Source organism: Triturus cristatus, chromosome 1_1 (assembly GCF_964204655.1).
Source record: "Triturus cristatus chromosome 1_1, aTriCri1.1, whole genome shotgun sequence".
In the NCBI taxonomy this organism is placed as follows: Eukaryota; Metazoa; Chordata; class Amphibia; order Caudata; family Salamandridae; genus Triturus; species Triturus cristatus.
Window position 1 is genome coordinate 1,068,795,363 of NC_140579.1, and position 13,678 is coordinate 1,068,809,040.

Genomic DNA, 13,678 nt, shown 5'->3' on the forward strand with positions numbered 1-13,678 from the left:
AAAAAGAGTAGTAGAATAGTGAGGGGTTGGTATTCGGCGCTTACTATGACTGCATACCCACTTTGACCCCACAGGCGATGACTGATGCTTGCACAACTTCTGGTCCTTTGGCGATCTTTGGGACTGCGACGTGCTGAGCAAAGAACTTTTGAACCTTAAGCTTTGGCCTGCTTATTTGGAGAATTTAATGGCTAATTTGGTTATGCAGAGCCAATGAATAAGAGAAATCCAGATAGCCAGAATAGGTAAATATAATGTCCTGTGATTTAAATAAATTGATCTAGAAAATTCTAAAACTTTTGATGAAACAAATGCTAATATTATTTGCAATTAAATTTTAGATAAACAAATATTGATTAACAGAAATTATGAGTTTGTGGTCTTTCGTTAAAGAGAATAAAGGATTCTGAGTCTTAAAATGTGTTTTAGCTGGTTCTAAATCACCATCAACCAATCCAACTAATTGGTCCGTCGACCAAGTGGGTGGAGTACCTTGATGTTTTGGGATTAGGAATCTATAGGTGGCGAGTGTTAATGTATATTCTGTAAAAATAACTTTTCTTTCCCTATAGGCGATAAGGTATCTCCCCACATGTCCAGCGCATCATCCCTCCTCCTGTGAGCAGACCTGTGAGAAAACATGTGAGTGTTGGCGTTATGGGTCCCACCAATGAATGCGTGTATGAATGAGTTAGTATGACAACGGGTCTGTGACGCAGGGAGGATAGTTGTAAAATTTGCTCTCTTTCTTGTTCCTGTTTCGCGCTTGATCAGTGACATAACCAGTGCTGCATTATTACACTTAATTGCCGCATACTTACTAGCGTGTTGCATTCTCATCTCTGATGGATGGTGTGGAGGATAGCTTAGTAGGTCAATGTGCCAGCATGTTTTATGACGTGTCTGTCAGAGGTTCGCATTCCGTTTGCCCCGCCTGCACATTTTCTCATATTGACCCCGATGAGGCTTGCACTTTTTGCATTGCGTAACCGTAACACCAAGCATTAGGGCGCACTTCCAAAAGTGTTATATAAAAAGAAACCTCAACCATAACGTGAAAGTTTTCGGCATTTATACAGTGAAACTATTTTCTCAAGCTTCTCTATCACACAGAACTACTCTAGCAAGGCACAATCTCCTCAAACAGAACAGGTACATCCCAGGCAGAGGCAGCGCAAGCTTCCGTAACACACAAGATAGAAGCGGTGCAAGCTTCCCTCGCATACATGACCAGTTCTGCAGAAATTTTATATTATGTTAGAATATTTGTATAGTGCATGGCTGTCGGGCAATGGGACGTCCCAGCGCTGAATAGCGAGGAGAGAAGGGTGAGTGGAAGAGACTACCGGTCAGCGAAAGAGCCAGGTCTTCACCACCCTTCTATAGGCCAAATGGTTGGAGATACTTCTGGTGGAGGGAGGCAAGGAGTTCCAGAGGGCAGACGCGATTGCCTCAAATGAGCGCCCTCCGGCTCTGCGAAACCAGGATACCCGAGTCAGATGGAGATCAGCCGAGCGTAGAGCACGCGTTGGGGTGTAAGAAAGGCATAGATCGCTCAAAATCACTGGGCAAGAGCCAGCACTCACACAAGTAAAGTAGCAGCAGTGTAACACACAAGTCAGGAGAAGTGCAAGCTTCACTCACATGCATGACAGGTGCAGGAAAAAGGCAAGGTACACACACATTCTCTCCCCTTCGCACCCCAACTCTCCTCCCCCCTTCAGTGTAAAGCAGCAGCAGTGGAAGTGTCCCTCGCACGCAGGACAGGTACAGCACTGGTGACAGCACTGCAAGCCCCACCACAACATGTACAGCATCAGTGCAAGCTTCCTTCATATACAGAACAGGTGCAGCTGTGACACACACACTGTTGGTGACAGTCATGCAAGTTTCCCCTCACACACACAACCGGTACCGCATCTGTGCAAGTTTGCCATCCCACATCAGAGAGATGTTGCACTTGCACTGACAATGTCATCTTACCTTACAGTGCTGGGGTAGATGACAAGAAAGGGACGTCGTGCACTTCTGGGTCGAGTAAAAGAAGACAAATAGCCAAATAGGGTTGCAGTGGTTCAACATAACAGCACTCCTGGCACAAGAATTGTGGGTTGGAGCATAGGATTACATTCCTGCATTGATGTAACTGGTTACAGCGTTCCACATTGCTGGTGTAGCTGGTCATTTTTCAACTGTGGGGCGTATTTGGCCGAGAGTGGAAAATATCAAAACACCCACTTTTCATAGATGGTGGGACTAACCAAGCCACTCTTTGTCTCTTTATTGTTAAATATTCTGGTCAGCCTGGTAGCCAATTGGGCATTATGTAGGTCTACTTTGCACCAGGAAAGGATGCATTTTCATTTCTTATCCTTCTTAGATCATTTATTTGACTGACTTGAACAGAATCAGTTTATTTGTTATGATTCTCCCCAGTGGAGATTATAATGCCAGAGTAAAAAAAGATTTTCTTCTGTTCCACAGGTCAATGACTGCAATGATGAATAGCAAATTTCTGACCCAGAATTTACTAACACTAAATTGGACTCCCGGGGAAAAGCTGTCTTGCTGTTTCTGAACAATCTAACTTAAGAATGAAGAGTGTAACCATCAGGTGTGATTTTCTAGGCAGAGATACTCTATTACTGCCTCGAGCTCTTCACTGCTCGAGCACACCTTCCTTAGAAGAATCCTACAGTCTTTCAACATATTAAGATCGCCGGGTGATCACTCTCCTTAGGTAATCTCAAAACCAAGTAATAAACTGGTATCAGTCACCCAGTGTTGACTAACAAAGTTCCACTGGGTTGGCCTGGACAGAACAGAGACTTAAGGACCTGGGAGCTTTAATGAACTGACCGGCTATGTGAAGTATGGTCTGAGATAGTTAATCTTTTTGCATGACCTTCAAATATCATAGAATAATTTTTCTATATAATTGAAGATTTGCAAGCAATCCCAACTTTTCAACAGTGAACACAGAGGTAACTTCAACCAAATTAGGGAATGGGTCATTGGGAAGTTTAGGAATAACAGAACATTTCTATTGAGGGATAGTAGGTAGGCTACAAGGACAGACAACTTTAATTATGGCAAAAATAGACCAGGATAAAGAAAACCTGCCAATCTCTGAAAGTTAGTAAAAACTAGGCATCACAGGAACAAAATTGGTCACCATTTTGATGATTAGGGGCAATGAAGAATTCAGAGGTTACCAAAATAAAGGGAAAGATAAAACTACTCCTATCTCTAATACACCATGTAAAATTTACATTGCTTATCTCAATCAAATACACTCACTAGAGGAGGAGCGTCTCAGTTACCCTATGATTGCCCACGTCATTGTCATTACTAGTTGCTTAGTTAAGCCATCCAAAGCAATGGTCCAAATAACAGGGTGGAGTTGCAGTTGAGAGAGCTCCATAGTGGCGGGAATCGGTTTTGCTCCCAGTTTATATGGTAATTTATTTTCCCTAAGAATGGAGCCAGAAACCTGACTTGGCCCAGTCCTGTTCCCAGTCCATCAAAAGAGGACGTGATAGAACACAATCACTATTGAATGTTGGCCATACCGATTTCTCACAGCAATGTTTTGGCAAAAGTTCTGCTACACAAACCTCCAAGAGTTGTTCAAGATAAATTGGATCCTATAGTTTACACAGACTGGATTCCAAGTAGAATTGTTCCCATTAAAAACTCCCTGGTTCTTACTAATATGGCAAAGACATCTTCATTGTTTTAGAGATGGCATTCAACCACTGATTCATTTGTAATAAAATAAGAGCCAGGGCACTCGTCAGGAGGCGATTGGCAGCTTGCACCACAATTGGCCTTCCATCGCTGCCAATGAAAGTACCAACACAATTACTAATCATCACACTCCTACAAGTGTGACAGTTGAGTCAATTTCGGTCTCTCAAAGCTAATAGAATGTCTTGGGCGGCAGTCATTAGTCATTTTTAATGTACAGGGAATTAATAAACAACTGTTGTGCTCCTCTTTAAATTAGGCATACCGCGCCACTATGTGGCAGTCTGTTAAAGCACCTGTGTTGACAATTAAGTGCCAGTGCTGAGCACCGGAAATCACCAGCTCAAATTAAGCACTGCATTCAACACTACTGATAAGACAACTCCTCTGGTAATATCTCGAGAAACAACAAGTTCATCCACAACTTCTCAAAGTCATCCAATTACTATTTTTATGCAGGCGATATTGTTGATACTGTTTGTTAGATCTAACATTGTCTCTAGGGCTAGAAGGCTGGATTAAAATTGGAACATGAGTGTCACTAGAAAGTGTATATAAAAATTGTTGTCTAGGCTTGAGTTTGTATGAGAGTGTGTCAAGTAGCCTTGAATGAAACAAAAACATGCATGGTAAAACGGTTCTGTGTCATCCCAAGTGGGACGGATAGGTCCAGACGTGTGTCTTGTGTACACTGTAACTGAAACCAAGCTGTACCCGGCTGAAGAGCCCATGACTAGGGCAAAACCAGTTCTGGGTGGCTTGATTTCCGGTTCAGGGAGGACCTGGTTTGGCAATTCAGGCTGGACTGTTCCTACTTGAGCAAAGTCAAGACTGATTTGCTTATAGCTGTGTTCAAACTGAGGTGGTATGGTGTGCAGAATAACGTTGGATTGGGATGCGGCCCAAGTGATTACCAGTGGCTGAGACTAATTCAAGCATTCCATCCTTCACTGTTTTGTAAACTGACTGTGAAGATGCAACACCAGACAACTCTCAGAGGTCTTGGACCGACTACACTTCCTGAAGAGCAGGGCCAAAGATGCGGAAGGACGACCCTGCAGAAACAATATAGTTGTGGGCTTCCTGGAAGGCACAGAGGAGTCCAACATGGTGATATTCCTAGAAACTTGAATGAAAAACCCTCACACCTGAGCAGATGCTATCAACGTTCTTCTCTGTAGAGCAAGTGCATCGTTTCCCTGCCCGCCGACCCCTACCGGTCTTGCCACCATGATCAGTGGTGGCCAGACGGCTTCATTCTAAGGATAGGGATGTATTCCTTAGGGTAGCTTGACAAATACCACCGCAGAATTGGAAAATCATAAAATCCAGCTGTTCCTGGACTATATTCTCGCCATTCAATGACAGCGTTCTACTTTCCTGGGGGCGAAACGCAGCCTCCACGATCTGCGACCAAAAACTCCTTTTTATTTCACTGAACCTTAGTCAGCATGTAACTGGATTGAACACCACTAGGACCACAGCAACACCGACTGTCCCAAACTGTTGCCCCAAAGATCTTCCTGGTGCCGAAGTCATCCCCTGCGCAGCGGAATAACCCATTACAAAGCTCAGGAGCTGCTCCCTCAAAGAGCCAGGCACACTGAATGCGGCAACGGCCCTTCCTTGGCACCACTACTCCTATGGGCACCGATCAACACAGCTCCTCCAGTGAGGATGATGCAACCTTCCTGCGATCTTCACCGTCCCACTCTGAGCTGGGCCCGCAAGTGACACCAAAGACTGCCGATGAGCTTGTCTAATTAAACTGGCCTAACACATTTGCCTCTACTTTTTTCCACCCAGTACGTCTTGCGAAATCTCTTTATATTAAATTGGGGCCTGCAGTCAACACGCGCTTCCCTGGTGAATGTACGGCCCCAATCCTGTTTCCTAGTTGCTCAGTTTGGATGTACAGCCGTTTGCCGCAGGTCCTTTGTAGTCTCCACTTGATTTATTTCTTAATACCCGTTACCTGATGAGATGATGATTAATATTGCCAAAGACAATTACAATGTTAAGTGTCTCTATATCTCCCATCATGCCACCCTTCCATGATGACTTGTGCTGCGATGTCTCTCTGAAACTCCTACTGTCATAAGATCCTTGACTGTACTGTACCATCTCAATTTTGGAAAGAAAAAAAAAAGCGCAACAAATAGGTTTAAAAAACCCCCAAAAACATGACTAAAAAAAATGGCACTGCACACGATTTCTCTCTCGTTTGTTTTTTACTTTTGCATAAAATAGGCGAACTTTGTGATCCTTTCTGTGTTGTTTGTTTGCACTGTATCAACAAATGGGCTTTGAAGGAAGCCTGCATGCAGTGTTGCAAATGTTCAAGGCTGCCACCGGTTGGTTCAACTATGCTCCTATTTCTATTTTATTAAATCGTTGTTTAGTAGTGCACCGTTATTTCCCCTTGCATGTAGGTAGGAGGGACTCACTACTCTTTTTTTAGAGTGCGCATGTTTTACGTATCACAATCTCTTCAATGTTGAGTGGTTTTTGTCAATGTAACTTCATTAGTACAGTTCATGGTGCCACTTCCCAAAATGCACAGTCATGATTCTCTACTCATCTGAACCTATGAAAAGTGCCTTACTTGGGCTGTGTGCAAAAGCTTTTTTCTCCCTATTCTGACTGAGTGATATCCATGACGGGTTATGATTTGACTTTATACGCAGAATATTTCTAGAGATTGCAATTATATTACCATCCTGCTTATTAAGAATTAATTGATTTGAGTAACTTATCTGTTTGCTTTCTGTGATGATTCTTAATTTTAAATAAATCTTCATGGTTTGAGCTTTGGATCTTTGCTTGTGTAGGTTTTCTTCATTTGCCTTGGGCTCTCGTCCTTTGGGACTCACATGGCCGGACCAATCTAATCGGCCCTTTGGTATCAGTGCAAAGCACCAACATATGCCCCTCACATTTTTTGAGTTTGAGTGTATATGGAGAATATACTGAGTGCATAATGCCAGTCTTTGAAAATGTTGTTGCTTGGTTTATATAATTTACCTTGTGGTTGACGTTAAACAGATGCCTATAGAAGCAGGCTCTCGTGCTAGATAAACAAAGCACTCATTTGCAGGCTTACATGACCATATATACCTTACCTCGTGTTCAGCTTCTTTTCTCCCCAGTGAGCAATATTCTCCAAGTGGTTGGTCCAATGTGCTTGGATTCTGGTCTGAAGTGCGCCTGAAGAGATAATAACAGCACATACCGACACACATTGTGACCAAGGTAAGGTGAAAGATGTCTTTCAGTGTATAGTTAGTCCTGTGGGCCGGGCTCATTGAATTTGAGTTGGGGTGTTGAAAACCCGCGAAAATTTTTTTTAAACAAAAGAAAAATGATACCAGACTCCAAACCTTCACAGCTTTTATTTTCCAATACATATTTTATTTAGTTAGAAAGTGTTTTATAGAAAACACAAACCAAACGGAATCCATGTGTACATCTTTACCCCAAGCGTGTAGTACGCAGTTGCATAGTACAACACCTTGCAAGTCCTTTCGTAAGCTGAGCATCAGGCTCCCTCTCCTCCATAGCATTAAGTGAACACATCTGCAGGATTATCAGTTCACGCCATGTAACCAGTGAGATCATTTTTAAGTCCCTGAGATGTCTTCTTACCATTACATTTTGGTACTCTAGTCTAATTGGAATGAAGATTACACTACCCAGAACACACTAGTTTATTTAATGCGATCCCAGGGTTGAGGCACTGTGATCTAAATGACATGGCGTAATATTCTGTGGTCTAGCTGCACTACTGTTGCCTTTAAGCCCTCACATTTTAGGGACAATTCCAGTAACATTCGAAGCTTCATGAATAATAAGCTTTTTTCCCTAAAATGATGCTACTTTTGTCTTTAGGCTTCTGTACACAAGGCAAATGTATTTAATTGAGAATTAAAATGTTTGGTAGAAGAATACCGCCTTCTGTATGTAGGGTTGCCACATTATGTTCAACCCATATCCTAATAAAACCTTATTTATCTTTCTCAAGACCCACGCACTTGATGTTCCAACTGGGGCAATTGCTCTAGGACCCAAACAATGACACATACACACACAAGCACAGTATTGCTTTCAGTGGGGCAGGTGCTATTTCCTTTGAAGTCAAATATAATATATCTGGATCACACTCCAGAGGAAGCAATCCCTAGGTTCACCTTTCACCCCCTGCAGGTTTGGGATCTAGAAAGCTCCAGGCTCCTTTAACTGGTACATGTCTAGTTAAGTCTTTGGCAACAAAGATATCTCTAAAGCACTCCTTTGGAAATGGTTACAATGAAACATGGTTGTAATGCTAAATGAAATGGGACATTATTACATGATAACCACCGAATGGTTTGTTTATACTGCCGTTAAGTCCCTAGGAGGGGGTGCATATTTGTTTTTTGAGTGGAGGTTGTGAGGCAGCGTAGCACAGCAAATATTTCTCTTCGTTGCATCTTGTGTGTAAACCTATAGCAGTGAATTCAACTGATGTTAACTGTGTTTGGCTTCATTGTTCTGAAAGCATTCACTGCATTAAACTGACCAGCCTGGAGCAGGATGAATGATATGTGGTACTTGAAAATTATTACGAGGTTTTGGCCGAGAGCAGTATGCTTAATGAGGCACTGCTTTACATGAGCTTTTTCTTGGCACATTGCTAACAATAGTGGATGTTATGTGCTGAAAATGACCCTATCCACATCTCTGTTTTGCCTTGATTCCATTTTGTTCATGAGAGTGGGTCCTTAATTTCAATTATGCTTATTTCCCATATCATTGAAAATGCTTGCCCTTAACCACTATAAAGTCATTACTCTCAAAACCTGTCCACAGCATCACACTGAAAAGGTCCTAACAGTGAGAAACGAGTAGAAGGTGTTTGAGGAGATCTGACCTACATCTGTGATGGAGAGAGATGACGACTAGGCCTACTCAGTCCCACTAATGACTTTCAGTCCTTGCCACACAGACTCATTTAATAACGTGATCTCACCTCAGGTGATAAATACTGTTTTAGGTTTAAATTCGAATCGAGGGCTGTATGGTGAAGCGTTTGCTTACCCTAAACACTCTTCATTTGTGAAATCAATTGATAAAGAGGTGCTTAAAGGATAGGAAAATGCTACTTACCAGTATGCATCTGTTCTTGGTATGTAGAGCTGCAAAATATCATACTTTTGCATAGATCGCCATCTCGTGTTGGTCTCGGCTGATTGCAGTTTGCTATTGTCTTGAAAGAAGTCTATGTAGTCACGAGATAGCCGACTCCTCCCTTGGACGATAGTGCGCATGGGCATCGACTCCATTCTCAGATTTGTTTTTCGCCATGATGGAGATTGTAAGAAACAGAAAAGATGTCTATGAGAGTCTATCTAAGTAAGATAGCACTGGAACAGATAGAGGTTCTGGGGAGGCGGGTGGGCGTATGATATTCTGCAGCTCTACATGCCAAGAACAGATGCATACTGGTAAGTAGCATTTTCCGTTCGAAGCATATCAGCTGCAGAATTCATACTTTTGCATAGATTGTATAGCAGTGCTATCCCTTAGCGGTGGTCACCTGTATCTGTTGCAGTGGTCTGAACAAGTGTTTTAACCCCTTCGGTGCTCATGACGGAATGGTTCCGTCATGACCCACGGTTGAGCTGTGCTCATGACGGAACCATTCCGTCATGACCCCGCCCGCGCAAGATTCCGCCAGCACAGCGGCGGAATCTGCGCAGCATCGAAGGGGTTAAGAACAGCCTGGCCTACAGAAGCCTATTGTTTTGCCTGCACGTCTACACAATAGTGTGTGGTGAAGGTATGTGGCACAGAACATGTTGCTGCCTTACAAATGTCATCTAAGGGAATGTTCCCTAAGAATGCCATGGAAAGCCCCTAGTTTGCGTGTTGAGTGCACTCTAGGGGGAATTATTAATGTGCGTTTTGCCATCTGGTAGCATACTTGAATGCATTTGACTATCCACCTGGCAATCCCAGCTTTGGAAACAGGGTTTCCTTATGAGGTGGAGAGAAAGCTATAAACAGTTGGTTTGTCTTTCTAAAAGGTTTAGTTCTGTCAATGTAATAAAGTATAGCTCTTTTAACATCAAGTGTGAAGAGCTCTGTCTGCTACGGAATCTGGGTTTGGGAAAAAACGGGTAACTCTACAGGTTGATTAAGATAAAAAGAAGAGATTACTTTTGGAAGGAATTTTGCCTTTGTTCTAAGAACCACCTTGTTACGATGTATTTGTAAGAATGGTTCTTGTATGGTTAAAGCCTGGATCTTACTTACTCTCCTGAGAGAGGTGATTGGGACAAGGAAAGCTACTTTCCATGTAAGGAACTGCAGTTCACATTTGTGTAGAGGTTCAAATGGAGTACCCATGAGCCTAGTAGGGACAACGTTTAAATTCCACACCGGAGAGGGTGGTATTGTGGGAGGATTTATTTTTTTAAGGGCTTCCATGAACGCTTTGATTGCGGGTACCCTAAACAATGACAAAATGTCTGTTTTGCAGGTAAGCGGCAAGGGCACCAAGATGTAATCGTATGGATGTGTATGCTAGATTACATCTTTGTAGATGCTGCAAATAGCAAATAATGTTCTGAATTGAAGCATCTAGCGGGTCAATTTTGTTATTGCAGTAAATGACAAATCTTTTCCATTTGGCTGCATAGCAAGCTCTAGTAGTAGGGCGTCTGGTTTCTTTAATAATGTTCATACAGTCCAGTGGGAGGTTGAAGTAACCAAACTCTAGGACTTCAAGAGCCAGATTGCTAGATTCAGTTGAGTTGGTTCCGGATGCTGTATCTCTCCATGGTTTTGCGTAAGCAGGTTTGGGGAGAGACAAAGGTTTTGGTGTGGAACTACTGAGAGTTCCAGGAGTGTTGTGAACCATGGTTGCCAGGCCCATGTTGGAGCAACTAGGATCATCTTGAGAGACTGTTGTTTGAGCTTGCGTACAACTAGCGGAATGAGTGGGAGTGGCGGAAAAGCTTACGGAAATCTGCCTGACCAGTTCATCCATATCGCATTGCCCTTGGACAACGGGTGTGGAAACCTGGCGGCGAAGGCTGGGCATTTTGCGTGTGTGGCGAACAGATCTATGTTTGGGTGGCCCCACATTTTGAAAAATGGTTGAAGAACTGAAGGATGAAGTTCCCATTCGTGAATCTGCTGTGTCTGACACTTAGCAGATCCGCAAGCTGATTGTGTACTCCTGGGAGATGTTCTACCAGAAGATATATGTTTTGCGAAATGGCCCTTCTCCATATGCTTTGCGCTAGTTGAGAAAGTTGCAAAGAATGTGTTCCTCCTTGTTTCTGTATACAATACATTGCTGTCATATTGTCCGTGCGGACAAGGACAGTCTTGTTGATGAGATGAAGTTGGAATGATTTTAATGCTAGAAAAATTGCCAGTAATTCTAGGTGATTGATGTGGAGCAGTTTTTGTTTAGTGGTCCACCTGCCCTGAATTGTGTGGTTTAGAAGATGGGCTCCCCAGCCAGTGAGTGATGCGTGTTCTGTTAGCACTATCTGTGGAACTGGGTCTAGGAACGGCCGCCCTCTGGAAAGGTTTTGTGTGTTCCACCACTGCAGAGAGCGATGTGTGCGGCTGTCCACCAACACCAGATCTGAAAGCGGACCTTGAGCCTGGTTCCACTGACGTGCCAAACATTCCTGTAAAGGGCGCATCTGAAGTCTTGCATGAGGTACTATGAAAATGCAAGAGGCCATCATTCCTATGAGCTGCATAAACACTCGAGCTGGTAGGGAGTGTTGGGGTCGGAATTTTGTGATGAAGGTCTGCATACTGGCTATCCTGGCTGGACTGAGGTATGCAAGAGCTTTGGAAGTGTCTATTGTGGCGCCTAGATACTGATGTAGGTAGGTGGGCTGTAGATGTGACTTGGTGAGGTTTATTGTGAACCCCAAGTCATGGAGCAGCTGAATTGTTTGGCAAGTGTGGTGAACACACTGGCTGTGTGACTTGGCTTTTATCAGCCAGTCGTCCAGGTATGGAAACACATGAATCTGTTGTCTCCGCAAGTGTGCGGCTACTACCGCAAGACACTTTGTGAAGACCCTGGGTGCTGTGGTTACTCCGAATGGGAGAACCTTGAACCTATAGTGTTGGCCATCCACTGTAAACCTTAGATATTTCCTGTGAGCAGGGTGTATAGGAATATGGAAGTAGGCGTCCATGAGATCTAAAGTGGCAAGGAAGTCGCCTGGTTGAAGTAGTGAAAGGATTTGTTGAAGAGTAACCATGTGAAAGTGATCTGCTGTATGTAGAAATTGAGAGGTCTGAGGTCCAGTATTGGTCTGAGAGTACCGTCTTTTTTGGGGTTAGAAAGTACAGGGACTAAACCCCTGTCCCTTGATGCTGTAGGTGAACTGGTTCTATTGCATGCTTTTGAAGCAGTAAGAGATCTTCCTGTTTGAGGAGCGTTAGATGTTCTGTGGACATGGGATGCTGCTGGATAATTTGTCTTACCCACTTGTCTGTAGTGATGGAGTTCCAGACAGGTAGGAACTGTGAGAGTCTTCCTCTGACCGGAGTGGAATGGTCTGGAGGGAGCGGAGGGAAGTCATTGTTTGGTAGCGGGGGAGGTACGATTGTTGTTACCTCGGCCCCTCCCTTTGTTATTATCTCCCCTGTACCAACCTCTGAAATATCCCTAATTGGGGGATGTTTGTGTGGGGCTTTTGTAGAAGGAGGAAGCAATGTCTGCGCTGATGTTTTTGGATGCACCCCTATAAAAGGAGCGATGAAAGGAGCCTCGTATTGATGGAGACTGTAATGCTCCGATAGATTTTGCAGTATCCGTGTCTTTTTTCATTTTTTCTAAAGCTGTATCTACAGCTGGGCCAAACAGGTGTTCTTGGTCGAACGGCTGATTCAAGATAGTAGTTTGCACTTCTTGTTTAAAGCCAGAAATGCACAACCATGCATGTCTGTGTAGTAAGACACTGGTGTTGACAGATCTAGATGTGGTGTCTGCTGCATCGAGGGCACATTTAATAGATGCATTTGTAATTAACTTGCCCTTCTGGACCTGATCATGGGCATTGGCCTTGTATTGGTCAGGCAAATGCTGAAGAAGGTCCTCAAGCTCATCGTAGTGAGCCCTATCATACCTGGCAAGCAGTGCTTGTGCATTAGCTATCCTCCAGTGATTAGCTGCTTGGGAGGCAACTTGTTTGCCTGAAGCGTCTAGTAGTTTAGACTCTTGGTCTGGAGGTGGAGCATCAACAGAGGTTTGAGAATTGGCAAGTTTTCTTGCATTGGACACTACCAAAGAATCTAGAGGGAGTTGTCCTTTAATATACGTGGGATCATTGGGGGCGGGTTTATATTTTTTATCAATGCGAGGATTGAGAATTCTGGTCCTGACAGGGTCTTTAAAGATGTCTGGTGCGTGTTTAATGACACCATTGAGCATGGGCAAAGTTTGTATTGTCCTTTGTGACTGGGCAATAGTATCTACCAGAAAGTCTTCCTCCATGGGGTCTGAATGCATTTGTACGCCATGATATTGGGCAGTCCTATCAATAAGCTGACTAAACCCTATGTTCTCATCTGGGGGAGATGGCTATGTTGGGTATGCCTCAGGATCAGGAAGGTCTGGGGATCTGCAGGATCATTGTAATCTGCCCATGGGTCCTGTGGTATAGCAGTGTCATCATCAGGGTCATCTAAAGGGTCATTATGTCCACCCCCGTCCCCTAGGTCATCATCATCCTGTGGTGGTGAGTGTGGAGAGAGTCTAGGACAGTGTATGGGAGACTTTGCAGGGGACAAAGGCTTAGTAGGAAGAAGAGGGTTGTAGGGGTGAAGTTGCAAAGTCTCTTTTCTTCACAGGCACCACAGGAGAGTGTGAGGTGTCTAATTTCCTCTTCTTTGTTGGGAGACTGACAAT

At 43.7% G+C, this 13,678-nt stretch overlaps 1 protein-coding gene across 1 annotated transcript in view; it reads right to left on the reverse strand.

Annotated features, from left to right (window-relative positions):
* Positions 1 to 6,871: 6,871 nt before the first annotated feature.
* The window catches only part of BAK1 (BCL2 antagonist/killer 1), a 274,853-nt gene continuing 268,046 nt past the window's right edge, over positions 6,872 to 13,678 (reverse strand). Inside the window, exon 6 of the mRNA XM_085651163.1 lies at positions 6,872 to 6,957. Within this exon, the coding sequence (XP_085507289.1) occupies positions 6,880 to 6,957 (78 nt within the window). The 3' untranslated portion in view covers positions 6,872 to 6,879. The remainder of the gene's footprint in view (positions 6,958 to 13,678) is intronic.